The sequence below is a fragment of the Fusarium solani genome, assembly GCF_023522795.1.
Source record: "Fusarium solani strain SB1 chromosome Unknown bctg00000015, whole genome shotgun sequence".
Taxonomy (NCBI): domain Eukaryota; kingdom Fungi; phylum Ascomycota; class Sordariomycetes; order Hypocreales; family Nectriaceae; genus Fusarium; species Fusarium solani.
Genome location: NW_027072143.1, coordinates 1,281,033 through 1,297,001, shown reverse-complemented (window position 1 = coordinate 1,297,001; position 15,969 = coordinate 1,281,033). Strand labels below are relative to the sequence as shown.

Here is a 15,969-nt window from a genome sequence, read left to right as displayed (position 1 = left end):
TGCTGCCCATTATTCTTTACCTGATCCTTGATCCTTTCAGCACGCTCAGTGCGACAGTTATGAGCCCGGAGACTCTTCCGCTGCGTCGCACGCCAGATCTATCACCACCAGCACCTTCTGCTGTCAAGTCCGTCGCAATGAGCTCATTCTTTCAACTTGGAAATCTCCTCAGGGGAACCGGCACGAAGTTAGGCCGACCGCGCAATACTGACTTCCGGATCATTGTCGGATGTGTCAGATGAAGCGATGCGAAACAGCAACTTGAAACCCGCAACAGATTTGACAGAGAAGACCTTAAAAACAAGAATAACTAACATCTTTGCATGATCTCTTCAATTTAACACAAATTGCTAACGCATTGATCAGAAGTCAACTGAAAACGAAGTCATCGTCTTTTGACTGAAAATCATCAAAATGTCGATCAGAGACCATAATCTCACCATGCTCAACGCCCGTGAGGACTGGACGAACTGGATCAACTCTATTGAGGACCTGGCTGTTCGCAACGACGTCTGGAGCTACTGTGATCCAGAAGGGACTGAAACCTTGGTCTTCACTGCGACCAAACCATCGGACTCAGCAAGCAAAGACACAATCCAGAAGTATCACAGCCTCCAGGCCATCCACGACACCGAGAAGAAGAAATATGACAAGGTCTCCGATCGCATCGACCTCACGGTGTGCCAGGAGTACAAGCAACACTACCTCGGAATCCATGACGTCCGCGGCAAACTCATCGCGCTGGCTGACAGCATCCAGCCCACCGCGAAGGATCAGAAGCACAACGTCAGGGCCGAGTTTGAAAAGCTTAAGAAAGGCCCTAGCAACACTAGTCTCGACAAATGGCTCAGCCGCTGGCCGGCGCTCGTTAACAACGCCAAGCGTTACAAGATTGAGAACCTCAGCGAGTCGCAGATCTGTGATGCGTTCATTGAAGCATCTCGCGAAGTCAACCCACCGTTCTACAACTATATGAAGTCCAAGGAAGCTCAGGTCGAGAATGAGAAGAATCTCGTCAAGGAGGCTGCAAGAACCATGGAGAAGATCTCAAACGCATTTCTCACTGCGCTCAACGAGATTAACCCTGATCACGCCAGTAACGGTTCTGTCACCATCGCAAGTTCGACTGATTCTGAAGGGGACGAAAACGATGAAAATGACGATGTCACCATTGTTCAGAAAGCTCAGAATACAGTTAATAGAGCTCTCAAGACCTTTCGCAAGCTCAATCCAACCCTCTCCGAGAAGAAGATCACGATCGGCTTCTGCATTAGGCAGTTCAGGACAATGGCACCACCGAAGGAGAACGCTACTAGAGGACGAGCAGCCCACGCCATTCTTCAAGGCAGGAAGCATGGCAATGATTCAGACTCGCACAATGAGGAGAATCAGCCTCAACAGAAAAGACAGCGAACAGAACCTTCATCCTCGAACACAAGCCTTCGAGACTGCGTCTGTGGCATGTCTCACAAATACGCTGATTGCTACTACCTCAATCCTTCGAATGCACCAGAGGGATGGTCACCGATCATTCAAGTCCAATCGAAAGTCATCACTGCAGTCAAAGGGAGCAGGCGGCTTCGGGCAAACATTGAAAAGAACTTCAAGAGAAACAACATCGACCTGCCTAAGTTCTGGCAGAATCAACCTAAGAATCAAGCACAAGACGAGACTTCAAACACTGCTACATCGCCATCCAAATCAAGAGCTGCATTTGTTACGTCAAGGTTCGCGTTTGGCACAGCTGCAAAAGACGAGTACGGCGACTGTTTCCGACTCGACAACTGCGCGGATACACATGTCTGCAACGACCTGTCTCGCTTCACTAACTACAAACCTCTGGATGGTGAAATCATAGAGTTTGGCGACTCAGGCACGTACATCGCAGGCATCGGCAATGTCACGGTCCATGTCGACACTCCATCGGGCCCAGGTCTAATTCAGATCGAGAACGTTGCTCATGTTCCTGGATTCCACTGGAACCTCATCAACACACACTCTCTCGAACAACAAGGCCTCTACTTCAATACCAGAACCTGTTGGATGGAATACTCGGATGGATCAAATGCCTTCAAAGCAACCAAACATGGTGCTTTTCGAGTGGTTGAACCTCACATTAAGGACGCTGTCTTCAAGGCCGAATCTCATGAAGAGGCAGCGCAGTCCTTTGCGATGGCTACCAAATCGAGAACGCCTCGAGTGGCCACAGCTTCTATGGACACCTGGCATGCAAGGCTAGGCCATATCCGAAAAGAAGCTCTTGAACATGTGCCTCAAGTAGTCGAAGGAGTCGCACTTGGCACTCGCGACTTTGAGCGAAAGTCAGAACTATGTCCTGAATGTCAACTCGGACAAGCGCATCAGCAAATCTCCCGCATACCAACGTGGAGAGGAACTTACCCCTTCGAGAAGATACACCTTGATCTTATCGACATGGAGGAAGCATTCAACGCTAACTCCTGGGTCGCTCACTTCTATTGCGACTACTCAGCTTACCATGTCTCCTTCAATCTTCCAAACAAGAATCAAGATGAACTTCTGTCTGTAACACAGGAGTTTTTGGCCATAACAAATGACAACTGGGGTTTCACTACGCGATACATCCAATCAGATGGCGAGAAAGGTCTGGGGAAGAAGTGGAAGCATTTCATCGCAATGAAGGGAATTACCTTCAACCCATCTCCGCCAGATACGCCAGATCAGAACGGTCCTGCCGAACGTTCTGGGGGGGTGATCATGACTATCGCTCGCAAGCTTCGAATACAGGGTAATCTACCTCAGAAGCTCTGGCCCTACATCGTAGCTCATGCTACTCGCCTCCTCAATCGCATCCCAGTTCAACGAAAACAATGGCAAACTCCATACGAAATGGTCCACGACCGAAAACCCAACATCTCTCATCTTAAAATCATTGGCTCTCTTGCCTATGTCTTGATCAAGAACAAGAAGGTTCGTCCAGCCAGAGCAAAATTACAAGAGAACGCGCTCATGGGATGGCTTGTCGGATTCGACGCAACCAACATCCATAAAGTTTGGATCCCACACCTTGATCGTGTCATTGTATCTCGGGATGTTCAAGTTGACGAGAAAGTTATGTACGATCCACAGCTTGCTACAACTCTCCCCGAATCAGGACAGGCTCTCGCGATCACGATCAATGAAGTTGATCTAGACGAAGATAATATCGAACCATTGCTCATTATGGAAGATGCAGCAACATCGGTTCCTATTCCGATGCAAACAGAAGCAGAGCCACCTCCACCACGGCCTCTTCTTACGCCGCAAGAATCGCCTGAACGAGCAACAGTAGGGGAGATACAGGTCGAAGCACCTGTGGACGAATCGCCACCGCCACAGCCTTCGAACCCAGAAGCTCTCCATCAAGCATCACCGCGTCCTCAGACAAACGTGTCAAGACCAGAGGCACCCAGAAAGGAAAAGATAACGGACGCTGTAGTGCTCCAGAACCTTCGAACAACATCTGGGAGGAACATCAAACTGTCTCAGAGAGGTCAAGATACAATCGAAACACTCAGACCACGCTCCACTCTGCATCGAGTTCAGAAGCGAGCGCGAAGACAGGCACACGCCCTACGATTGGAACGCGCTAAGCTGGGACAACAGATCGCCCATGCTTTCGCAACAGCGCGGTCAATCCGAACTCATCAGAGGGACTTGTTACCACCGCCTGATTTTTGGCATCAACTGAAGCGACATCCTGAGAAACAAGGCTTCAAACGAGCCGCAGGTGCCGAGATCAAGTCACTCAAGGAGAAAGGATCCTTCCAGCTAGTTGATTGTCCAGAAGGCAAACAAATCCTGCCACTCAAATGGGTCTTTACCTACAAACTGGACGATGCAGGTTATCTCATTCGTCACAAAGCTCGCGTTTGTGTCAGAGGTGATCTTCAACACCACTCTGGTGAAGATATCTACGCAGCAACCGGTGCTTATCGAAGCTTCCGGATTCTAATGGCTCTCGTCTGTGCGTTTGGGCTGATATGTCATCAAGTTGACTTCAAGAACGCCTTCGTCAACGCTGACATGGACGAGGAGGTCTACACCACATGCCCACCGGGATATGGTCAATCAGGAAAGGTCTGGAGACTGCTCAAAGCGCTCTACGGTCTGCGTAAGTCACCAAAGCTCTGGTTCAATGAGCTTGTATCGTTTCTCAAAGATCTGGGATTTGAATATTGCCCAGATGAACCCTGTATCCTCATCAACAATGAGACTCAACTCATTCTGTTTCTTTACGTGGATGATCTCCTCATCATCGCACAACCTGAATACCTTCAACAAGTCAACGAATTCAAAGCAGCAGTACACAGCAAATACGGGATCAAGGATTTGGGCGAAGCAATCTCCTTCCTCAACATCAGAATCCTTCGAGACATCAAAGCCAAGAAGCTCTGGATCTGCCAAGATGGATATATCGACAAACTCTGTGTCAAGTTCGGGATTGATCAGTCAATGAGAACGGTAACTCCTCTCACTTCATCGTATCGTCCCCAACCTTTCGAAGGACAGGCCACTATACAACAGATCACGGAGATGCAAGAAAAGGTAGGATCAATTCTGTACGCAGCAGTGGTATCAAGACCAGATGTCTCCTATGCAGCCAGCCAGTTAAGCCAGCACGCCATGAACCCTTCACCTGAGCACCTGCGGTATGCAAACCGAGTTCTCTCATATCTCCAGACCACACAGTACTATGCCATCGAGTTCTCAGGCTCTGTAGATAAAGCTGCAGAGATAGAGACAGGCGATGATGAAGTGCTACAGCAGTCAAGCGACGCATCGTTCGCGGATGATCCAGAGACTCGAAAATCCACCCAGGGCTACCTCATGAAGTTGTTTAGCGGAGCTATCATGTGGCAGTCTTCGAAGCAGAAGACTGTAACCACGTCAACAACTGAAGCAGAGCTCTTATCGCTATCTCATACAGCGAGGGAGACGATAGCTCTATACCGACTGTTCGAACAGATACAGTTCGATCCGGAACACCAACCACGCATCCTCTGTGACAATCAACAAACAGTGGGACTGGTCCAGAAAAGAGAGACCACAACTGACATCGAAGTTGAGACACGTCGACATCCACAACTTCTGGCTAAGACAGGTCCATCGAGACGGCAAAATTACAGTACAATGGGTTCCAACAACAGACATGCCCGCAGATGGCTTCACAAAACCTCTTTCAGCAGAAAAGCATTCTCACTTCGTCAAGCAACTAGGTCTGGTTGATATCTCATCGCGGATTGATCCAGAATATGCTTCAGGAGAAGATGCTGATGAAGATGACATTCAGACCTCATCTGATACAGAGTGAAATCTGGGGGGGTGTGTCGCAGGGTAGGCATGATCTTCACGGCCACATGAAACAACTGCGTTAGTAATCTAGCCGTATGCTTTAAGTAACTCTGCGGGATGGAATACCCCGCACAAGAGACAACCTCAGACAACAATCAATCAACACACTGCTGCTGCCCATTATTCTTTACCTGATCCTTGATCCTTTCAGCACGCTCAGTGCGACAGCTAGTTATAGCAAAAACAACCCGGACGTTCTGCAACAGCGCCAGCCACGCACTCAACCTCACGCTCATTCAGACCTTTAAAACCTACAAATGCACTCACTACATCACTGCGGATGGACTTACTGCCTCCATTGGATTCTCCGTGTCCTCATGGGCCTCATGCAGCCCAAGCCATCGCCTTTCGGCGCCCGGCCTCAGCGCTCATCATATGTCAATCAAATTAACTTTGGGGTCAAAGTTGATTTGATTGACTATCTTCCATGTCGAAATTGATTTAATTGGCTGCTCCCCCTGCCGTGACCCGGCGGGAGGTCCTCGACATTTGAGGGGATACCTAATCGGTAAGGTTCTCGACTAAATGGTCTGAGCATTCTATCTAGAATTTTGGTTGCGTGCGGAGACATTTCGTACAATATTATTGTGGCGATTCAAGGGGACGGTACAAGCTCAGATGATCCGGATCGTATGTAACCCATCAGCGTAGTCGAGACATGGGATCTCCCGATCCATGCAACTTATTGCACCATTCAGCATCTCGATCTCCTCGGCCTCGGGCGTGGATGAAATCCCTATCCTTCGGAACGTGCCAATCTTGTCGTCCACAGATGAAAACAGCAGATAGGTCGCGAAATCGGCAGGATTTTGCCCTTTTTTGGCGGGCATATAGTATAGCATTCCTGCTTTGTTCTCCACATCGAAAGTCTCCTGGTTGACATCTAGCATAATGAGAGGACCGCTCTGCCAATATGGTTTCTGGCTGTCTTTGACGATGACGCCGTCGACCTGCATGAACAACTGCCGTAGCGTGTCAGTATACTTGACGACCATTTCAAACGGCCGCATTCGGCCCTTGAGGTCGAGATAACCGCCCTTGACAAGGCCGGTTGTGTCGTCTGTCACGTAATCCAGATGAATGTTGGTCACATCGATGAGCAGATCGGCGTCAGTCAGCGCAGCGGGATATACCATACCATCAACAGAGGCCCATGAGAAAGAGGGAGCTCTATAGGGTTGAGGCCTCAGGGACGGCGAGCCATCAGATTGACTGTGATCGCCAACATACCAGAGCAGCTGACTGGCTAATTTCTTGTGCCACATTCCCACGATGTAGGTATCATTCATGAGGGCGGCGAATCGCTTAGCGATTCCAGACAAAGCAATCAGCTTGTCTGCGCTCTTGGTCAGGAGGGTGCTTGCGTATATCCGGACGATCAAACTCCACATTTCGTAGTACCATCCACCACCACCTAGTGGGCACCCCCACCTAATGCATCACCAAAATTTCAATCTTCCCATACAAAATCCAAATTTTCAATTGCACCGCATTCAGCCAGGAATGAAGGTACTCTCAAACTAAGGCCTGTACTATATTGTTTTTCATGGAATTTTAGCACCGGCCTTACTTTCCCCGTCTCGCCTCGTGGCCTGATTCTCTAGCCCTTTGAATTTTTTCGCATTTCACCTCATCCACCCTAGCCGACTCCATCCACTCAAGCCGAATTTTCACCTAAGTTGCTGTCGGAACTCCTTCTGCAATGGTTCACCGTAATTATACCGAAGAGGATGTAGCTGAGGCTATATTCGATATCACTGATCGAGGCCTGTCACAGACAGGAGCGGCCGACAAACGTGGAGTACCTCGGTCAACCATTTATAGACGACTTTCCGGTCAAGCGAGCAAGAATGAACGTATCCAGGCCCACCAGCGTATTTCAAAGAGCCAAGAGGAGATTCTTGTCCTTTGGGTGCTGCGACAAGAGTCTCTGGGCTATGCTCCCTCGCACAGCCAACTCCGCGCCTGTGTCGAGGCCCTCCTACAACAACAAGGCGATAACAAGCCATTGGGTAAAAACTGGACCTCCAGGTTCATAAAACGACATTCAAAACTATCTACCAAGCTTGGAAAACGCCAGGAAGCCGCCAGATTTGACGGGTTTACACCAAGGTCGGTCAATTGGTACTTCGATATCCGGGAGACGGAATACGGCTGGATCAAGCCTGAGAACACGGTTAACGTGGACGAGGGCGGCATAATGGCGGGTTTCGGTAAGTCCTCTATAAGTTCTCTACGGGTTTTTATAGGTTATAACTAATTGGCTGTCAACCAGGCTTGGACAGCCTCGTAATCGGGAGCTCTGACCCGAAGAAGAAGGCGATGTTGAAGGGCTCCCAGTCGCGCAAGTGGACCTCATTTATCGAGGCCGTCACCGCAACTGGCCGCGCTTTAAAACCGGGGATTATCTTTAAAGGAAAAGAGCTACAGAAACAGTGGTTTCTGGACCAGTTCAAATTGATAGCCGACTGGTACTACATCACATCGCCCAACGGCTGGACCGACAACCACATAGCTCTCGAGTGGCTAAAAGACGTCTATCTTCCCCAAACAGAGCCTCGTGATGCATCGGATGCGAGACTTATTATCCTTGACGGTCACGGGAGCCATGCACAGGTGAGCCTTTTGGTGTTTTCGCCCGAGAGTCACCCGCTATAGGGTCGCTAACGAGCAGTCAGGATGAGTGGATGGCCACATGCTTTCTGAACAATGTCTACTGCTGTTACCTACCAGCACATTGTTCCCATGGTTTGCAGCCGTTAGATAATGGAATTTTTAATGTCATCAAAGGTGTGTATCGGAAAGAACTCCAAAAGCTGGCTAGTTTGACCGATTCTGCGCCGGTTGACAAAGTCAACTTTATTCGGGCATACGCGAAAGCCAGGGAGGCGGGCATGAGGAAGGGGATTATCTTATCCGGCTGGAGAGTTACTGGAAATTGGCCTATCAACCGTCACAAAGCTCTAACACATCCGGAAATTCAACCGGACAAAGAAAAAGTACTGGAACGGTTCAAGACGCCTAGCCCTCCTCAACTGCACTCAGATGATACGCCGAAAACGAGCCGCCAGGTGAGGGATATGGCCAAACACCGAAGTCGTCCGACCAGGCGGAAGTACAGTAAGATCGCGAAGGGGTTAGAAGCTTTAGAGATGAAGGTGGCCGTTCAGAATGCGCGGATTACTGACCTCGAAGAGCAGATGGCCCAGGTGCGGCGAGGGAAGAAAAGGAAGGCGGTACCGAACCCGAACCGACGATTCATGGATCTAGCGGAGGCTCTAGCAGCTGGAGAAGCTCTTCATGACTCAAAGGAGGCAGAAATAGAGGTGGATGTGGATGAGGAGGTCGAGTCGGTGATTGAGGTGGGTGTCAGGTCAGAGGACCAAAGTGAGGACTTTACGGTCGTAACAAAGCACTGCCAGCGCACACGGAGCGGTCGGGAGGTCAAAAAACCACGCAGAGAGTAAAATTTGATCAATTTTATGGAGAGTCTCTTTACTAACTTCGATTTTGATTGACAACGTGGTCTGTTTTTGTGTGCACCAAAATTTAGATTTTGTATGGGAGGATTGAAATTTTGGTGATGCATTAGGTGGGGGTGCCCACTAGGTGGTGGTGGATGGTAGAACATTGAATCATGCGCATCCAGTCCAGCATTCAGATCGTTCGAACCGTACACTGGTCTGCCGAGCCTCTTCAACCTGACCCCGTTCGTTGCCTGGAACACTTGAGGCAGTGATTCGGGATAACACTCGGCTGCGGTGTTTTCCCTGCATTCCCAGAAGAGCTGATTGCGGCCAAAATGAAGAACTCGCGGAGAAATGAAACGCTCCTGTAGGACCCAGCCGCGCTTGTTTAGAGGGCAGTTATTAACCTCATCCGTCCAGAAGCCAAAGTTCTCAATACGGCATTCAACATAGTCAACTCCAAGTCCAAGATCCTGTGTGCATACGCGTACCTCTGTGTTGAGACTGATCCGCTGGTCTCTCTCGAAGAACAAGCCCTTGGAGCTATCGGATGCTCCTGCGGCTGATATGTTGCAGAATGAATGAGCGTAGACCTTATGCATCAGGGCTGCCTCTACTAGCCAGTCGGAGAGATCGTCACGGTCTTGGAATATACAAAGGGAATCGATCCAAAGGAGGTGAAGACCGAGCATTCTAGTGACTTGAATAGCTTCACGGAATGTCTTTGGCAACGCGCTGACTTGAACCCCTTTCCTCAACTCGCTGATAGTAGATCGTTTTAGTTGCAAGAATTGCGCTGAGCCCCAACAGTGACTCAGGGTTGCGTATCGCTCATCGCAAGCCGGTGGCATTTCTGAGGTGATAATAAGGCGAAACGTATCCGGACTCCCGTCAACCGCGGAAGGGTCGAGCAAACGTGTCGGGAACCAGGGCTCGGCCTTCATCTCGACGTTGCAGGCCTGGTGCGTCGAGGTGCAAGTTTGTATCCAAGCTGGCGCTTTAGCCAATGCTTCTTCGGAGCCCGTGTTATTGCTGAGAAACGGTTTCATCTTAATGACGTCCTTGCCTGCGTTAATATGATGTTAGAATGAGAGTACACTTGGAGTCCTAAGGGGAACGGACCAGCCCCTGTCCGGAGGGCGTACTGGCTAAAGATCCTCTTTTGCCGTAATGGAGATGCGTCGTTAAAAGTCGATTCAAATTTTAGGTTCAAAGTCAACCCCATCCCCAGAGGCTTTGAATCGGACTCATCGTTGTGGTTGATGATGATGCAGAACGTGACAAACCCATCCAGTTTCTCTATCCTCTGCCCTGGGACCCTAGACTTTGGAATAGTGTGACTAGAAGCCCACTGGGCGTGGAATTTTCTTAGTCTCGACCGGTTGTCTTCGCTGATTTGGCACCAGAAGGGGCGGCATAGCTCGCAGGCGTCGCGGGCGGACGATTCGAGGCTTGCCACCGATTCGTGATGGGCGAGCGTGATGGATGGCTTCCCAGCAACTACGTCCATCCTCACCCAGCCCTTTCGGTGGCGGAGAGCATCGATGCAGACATTACATAGCATGTTAGGTGTGTCTGGACGTAGCGAGGGCTCTGATGCTGAGTTGTCTCGGGTGAGGCTCAAAGTTGTGTTGCTTGTTGCGGTATTAACTTGAGACGAAACTCCTTGTGGGGTCCTGGTGGCTGACACATGAACGGAATGAATGAAATTTATTCCGCCCGGACGACTAACCTCATAGGGCCATGTGCGCTAGGCTATTTACAGTTCTAAGTTTATCGGTTCGCCCCTCCCAGAAGTACGGTCGCACATTACCACATGGGTGACAAAACCATGTACGAAAATGACTGGAGCTATTTCGCACATAGGCTTTAGGCGTTTGTATATAGGGCTACAGTATTGATACGATAGCGCACTGTTTTGAATGTAGCAGAGCTGATGCCATACCAAGCGGTGCTGATGCCATTCCATCGGCGCCGAAGCTCCGATAATGCCGGTTCAGAGGGGGCAGGATATTGCAGCTGGAAGCCTTGGAAGGAAGTATGAACTCCGACCTCTACCACGGCCTCGACCCCCTGGTCTGCGTCTCGCACAATGCCGAGGCCCCGTAAGGACTTGGAGCGCGTCAAGGACTTGATCCTCGAGCAGCGGCGAGAAGGACTATTCATTGATACTATATGTGCCCATCTCCGCTACGATGGGCACGTACTCGACGTCAGAACCCTGAAAAGGAGGTTAGCGGAATGGGGTGCCCAGGAGTACTCCCCCCTTCACTCAAAGATTGATACCAACACCTTCGTCGAGCTGATTAGGCTACTTCTACCGATATGGATATAGCGACACTTCTATCGTCCGTGATCTTAAGCGACGCGGCATCGAGATCTCCGAGCGGACTGTACAGGAGTATCGTCTGAAGCATGGCATGAAGCGGCGCTTCCGAGATCTGGCTGAACGACAGGAGGCTATTCAAAAGCAAGAGAATTCCTCTTCCAAGACGACCGTCGGTCTTCAAGCATCAGAGGACTTGGCAGGGGGTATCTATACCACTACGTCCGCATCCGTGCCGGCGTCCTTGTCGGCCAGAATACATTATATCGCGAGTACCAAACGAACCCAGAGTGGAAGAAGCGGGCCGAGCAAAGACGCCTTGCTGATTGGAAGCACCGGAAGAACTTCCAGGTTCCTGGACCTAACTTTATGTGGTCTCTCGATGGGTACGAGAAGCTCAAGAACTTCGGCTTCTCTGTCTACGCCTGTATCGACACGTACTCGAGAGCCATCATCTGGATATATGTCGGCAGGGGGAACATGACTGCGCTGAGCTCACTCAAACAGTTTCTACGGACTGTGTCGTACTCAGGGGTCCGCCCCCTTTTCACCCGCTCGGATCATGGTATCGAGACTCCTCTTTGGGCCGGAGCCCAGGCAATTCTCGCCGACCTTGATCAGACAGAGCTTCGGTATACCACCGAGGATAACGAGCAACGAGTCCACAGGCAGGGAGCGAGACTGAGCTCCTGTCATATCTGGGGCCCAAGCACATCTAACCAACGGATCGAGTCTTGGTGGGAAAAGCTACTCAAAGGTGTCAGTCAGCGCTGGATCGCGTTCTCACACGAGCTGATTGATAGCGGCCTCTTCCAACCAAACCGTCTTGCTCACCAGATCGCGGTGTATGCTCTCTATGGACCCATGATCCGTCAAGAGGTTGCGGACTTCACGGAGATGTGGAACGGCCATCGCATCCGGCCACAGAAGAATAGGGAGCATCTCGTCGCCGGGATCCCGATGGATCTGTATAATACAAGCGAAGTGGAGAACTGGGCAGTCCATCTAGGGCCTGCGGCTCGAGATGGGCTTGCCCAGATGATGACCGCTATCGATTCTATCGATATAGACGATCTTCTTGACCCAATAACAACGGACTGGTGTGATCAACAGCTCCGGGATCTTCAGTTCGATGGTCAGCTAGATGGGGAGCTTGATCATAAGCGGCCACACCTCGCGATCTACTTACGGCTTAGAGACAAGATTCAGGTTCATCTCGACTGCGGGGCAAGTCCGGTGCTGAGCATCCCAGAGAGTCCAGTTGGAGGGCAAGAGAGATTCGTACGTAAAGAAGTACTCCATCGCACTCAAAAGCTAGCTGACAATGCTTTAGCTTCAGCTCCTTGAGCAGAACTACCTTGAGCCTATTAACAATAGCCTCTCCGGAACTGAGCTACCCGGCGATATTATCAATAGTGTGGACGAGCTGATGGGGGACCTGGGTCACCTTGAGCTGGAGTAGCTACTATTTCCTCGTCTGTTTACGAGGATGCCGACTACTTGGCCTCCTCCTATCAACTCCTCGGGTTCCAGCAGCGGGACCATGGGCAGTGAAGGCAGGGTCAGCCGAGAGCTCCTCATCCTCTGCCTCTACCGAGAGTACTGAGCTTATAGAGTCTCGAGCCCGTTTCTGACCCGCGCGGGTCTCGTCCACGTCGCTAGTAATAACCTCGATCTGGTCTTCTGCGCTAGCTCTCGGAGGTAGAACTGGGCTCAGAGAGGGGCTCAAGGAGGGGGAGTTGAACTCGCTCCCGATTAATAAGGCTGGCTGTACCTTCACCTCGGTCTTGACTAACTCTTTTTTGATTCCCTTCTCCTTTTTGAACGGCTTTACGGCTGGCCTCGCCGTCTTGATATGACGAGGGGCCGGGACTTGTGGTCGAGGAGGCAACGGATCATAGAAAACAAGGAAAAGGAGATATCTGCCCTCTGTTTTACTGAAACGAAAAGGGCAGTCCTCGCCGAAAAGCTCTGCGACTGTCTGTCTCTCCCAGTTGAGGTCGCTCAGCTCCGTGATACCCTCTTTAATATGGGCGTTCTGAACAAGTCTCTTGTCGAATTGAAGAACAGAAGAGAGGGCAGGCTTGTCCTTGAACTGAGGGAAGAAGATGCTGTCGAACCAGAAGTGGACAGGTAGAGATGGTTCCTCGTCGACGAAGGGGCGCAAAGCGACCTTCGGCAGCTCTCTAGCCAAAGACCACTGGGGCTCCTCGTCTTCGTCTAGTATTTCCCATGGGTCAGGCTTCGCAAGGAAGACAGTGAGACGCATCGAGATCTTCCGTCTGCTCTTGTTTTGGCTCTGTTTAGCCACAGCCTCACTGAGTTGCGACGAGCTCGCCCTCATGCCCCTCGCGATCCGACTCTGGGTAAGTTTGACATCTCGATACACGGCTGAGTGCCGCGATGCTGCGAGGATACGGCCAGGGCCGTCTCCAGAGCCGGTGAAGATCGTCTGTGAGGGCGTGGAACGATCAGAGGCTGTTAGGTCGATAGACTGTATAGCGGAGGAGGTGGAGGCTGTCTCAACGTCTCGAAACGGGACTGGCGAGCTGTCGAGGATGGGGATGCTCGTGGGCCAACGTCTGCCGCAATATGGACAAAGATTGGACCCTGGGTAGCTATCGCGGATGAAATCGTGGCTCCGTTGGTACGATTTAGGGGCCACGGTCTTCGGAACATCGGGACACGTCTGCGATAGGACGTGATCAGGCATATCTACGTACAAGACAAGGTCAGTCACACAATCTCATGATGGATAGACCCGAGCTTACTTTGGGAATGGATGGGGATGGCCCATGACTGCTACGAGGTGGCGATGGGCTGGGTATTGATGCTGGTGTGTATGTGTGAGTGAGTGAGTGAGTGAAAAAATTGTGACGCGTCACCAGGAATTATCACGACATATTCCCTAGTGGAGATGCCATCGAAATGGAGATACCTTCCGGATAGTGTGCAGTACTGTAGTCTTGCAAGGGTCCACAAAATTACTAAGTATTTTAACATGGTTGAGGCTTCCCAAAAGGGTTTTGTCACCCATGTGGTAATATGCAACCGTACAGAAGCCCCACAATCTTCCTCATCCGCTGGTTAGTCTCGCCTCGCTTGGCTCTGGGTGATAGGCCTGTTTGAAGGCTTAATTTCTCCAAGTGTCTGTTGTGATCTAAGCCCCTCTTGCCTCTGGCCTCATTCCTCCATCCGTACCCTGAGAGAGTGATGCATAATACTGGTAATGCTCCACAGCACCAAGAGCTGCCAGGCTAGGTCTCCCCCTCCCGCACCCAATGTCCCATCAGGATGCACATCTTTGAACAACACACAGAGGGTCGTATGATCACTGACCACCGCTTGGGCCTCTGTCGCATAACATAAGGTACTATTATCCCACACTAAGTGTGGGCCTACACTTTTGCTAGTGGCGTAACGATTATCTGACAGCCTCCTTCCAACGTCGCACAGCCGATCACGCGCCCCCACAACCTTTCAGTAAGCCACCTCAGCTCGACCAAGGCAACGTGCAGTTCGGACGGCAAAGTGCATGACTCTTTTGGTATTATTACAGGTTTGAGCATCAGGCAGCAATGAGTTAATACATTTCCGGCAACCTTTATTGAGAAAATACTGTATCTTGCCGGTTTTATCCGCCTTGGCTGCTGCTGGGAGGCAAGCAACTCATGGGTCTTCGTATTATGTGAGACAAGATAGCAAGCTCGGTCACGACCAACACCTGCAATGCAGCACCATCATTTTTCCTTCGAGGGTGAATACCGGTACTATGTAGATAACACAGATCATGCAGTCGGCTCTGAAGCGATCTGCGCGGGGCGAGTCAGTCTGCCCGACTATGACTTGGTGTGTCAGGGTGTGTGGGGCAGTGACACACTTTCAGCCACTCGCTGCTGCAACCTTCAGCGTCACCTCAAACTGAGGTAAGATAAGTTACCACGGCCAATGATTCCCAATCCGGTCGTACTTGCTGCTGAGTTGACAGTTCCTCTCACAGCCCCACCACGATTTCTCATGCATCTTCTTTCAAGGCAACTCCGTCTTGCCCCTCTCGCACCGGTAAGTGACCCTCCAAGCTGAATAAACGCTGTCCTGGCTTGACGGTTGCTCATCTTTACATTTGTCTGTTTATCAAGCGCCACCAAAGGCCTGATGCCATGTGTCCCCGCCACGACTTGATCAATTGCCTGTAATTAGGCATCTGCCTAGCTTGTGCCCATATTCGCCCCGCCCGTCAGACTCGGCCATACGACGGCCTTGTGGCTGCAGCCGGTGAATCAGCCGTTTGGGGGATCTTCGACAAGGGTTTCCATCAAACCCAAAAACGGTAATAGATCGACGCAGTTTTCTCTTTCCCCGGAAAGGAGATGACGTCCATCATCCCTAAAGGGACTTGAGCGATTGTACGAATGTGAGGGTTTGACCTCCAAACCAAGGCCGTTTCTGACTCTTAGCTTTGAGTCGAAACAAGTTGTGTGTATCCGGAGACCGGGTTTAATTTGATTATCTCTCTGTAGGGTTATTATCTGGTAATTTCTCTTCTATTATCGAAGCCAGGACACATGCCGCTCCAGACGACCGTATACCTCAGCAATCATCTTCCTGTGAAGGCGTGGTTTAAACATGCTTCTTGTCTCAGCAATCCCCACCTGACGAGTGGAGGAGTTCACAGTCTCCCCCACCTGGGACGAGGAGTTCACAGTGTCATGAGGTCTCAATGTGCACAAAAGGCTTTGTGCACATGACTGCAAGTGCGGCGTCCTAGATGTCAGGGGCAAGGACCACTACCATCGTGAATAG

At 50.7% G+C, this 15,969-nt stretch overlaps 6 protein-coding genes across 6 annotated transcripts; 3 read left to right on the top strand and 3 right to left on the bottom strand.

Annotated features, from left to right (window-relative positions):
* Positions 1 to 414: 414 nt before the first annotated feature.
* Positions 415 to 5,332, top strand: MRS44_018332 (uncharacterized protein; the record flags this gene model as incomplete). Its single annotated transcript, XM_065616527.1, has 2 exons — positions 415 to 5,122; positions 5,169 to 5,332. The coding sequence occupies 2 exons, from the start codon at positions 415 to 417 to the stop codon at positions 5,330 to 5,332; spliced, it is 4,872 nt and encodes a 1,623-aa protein (XP_065472599.1).
* A 655-nt stretch (positions 5,333 to 5,987) lies between these two features.
* MRS44_018331 (uncharacterized protein) lies at positions 5,988 to 6,764 on the bottom strand (the record flags this gene model as incomplete). Its single annotated transcript, XM_065616526.1, has 1 exon — positions 5,988 to 6,764. One exon carries the CDS (start codon positions 6,762 to 6,764, stop codon positions 5,988 to 5,990), a length of 777 nt encoding a protein of 258 aa, XP_065472598.1.
* A 311-nt stretch (positions 6,765 to 7,075) lies between these two features.
* MRS44_018330 (uncharacterized protein) lies at positions 7,076 to 8,840 on the top strand (the record flags this gene model as incomplete). The annotated part of the gene is made up of 3 exons (XM_065616525.1): positions 7,076 to 7,586; positions 7,649 to 7,989; positions 8,052 to 8,840. The coding sequence occupies 3 exons, from the start codon at positions 7,076 to 7,078 to the stop codon at positions 8,838 to 8,840; spliced, it is 1,641 nt and encodes a 546-aa protein (XP_065472597.1).
* A 31-nt stretch (positions 8,841 to 8,871) lies between these two features.
* On the bottom strand, positions 8,872 to 10,404 carry MRS44_018329 (uncharacterized protein; the record flags this gene model as incomplete). Its single annotated transcript, XM_065616524.1, has 3 exons — positions 8,872 to 8,900; positions 8,980 to 9,906; positions 9,963 to 10,404. The coding sequence occupies 3 exons, from the start codon at positions 10,402 to 10,404 to the stop codon at positions 8,872 to 8,874; spliced, it is 1,398 nt and encodes a 465-aa protein (XP_065472596.1).
* Positions 10,405 to 10,932: 528 nt separating this feature from the next.
* Positions 10,933 to 12,628, top strand: MRS44_018328 (uncharacterized protein; the record flags this gene model as incomplete). Its single annotated transcript, XM_065616523.1, has 4 exons — positions 10,933 to 11,072; positions 11,176 to 11,372; positions 11,456 to 12,447; positions 12,500 to 12,628. 4 exons carry the CDS (start codon positions 10,933 to 10,935, stop codon positions 12,626 to 12,628), a joined length of 1,458 nt encoding a protein of 485 aa, XP_065472595.1.
* Positions 12,629 to 12,631: 3 nt separating this feature from the next.
* MRS44_018327 (uncharacterized protein) lies at positions 12,632 to 13,879 on the bottom strand (the record flags this gene model as incomplete). Its single annotated transcript, XM_065616522.1, has 1 exon — positions 12,632 to 13,879. The coding sequence occupies one exon, from the start codon at positions 13,877 to 13,879 to the stop codon at positions 12,632 to 12,634; it is 1,248 nt and encodes a 415-aa protein (XP_065472594.1).
* Positions 13,880 to 15,969: the final 2,090 nt, after the last annotated feature.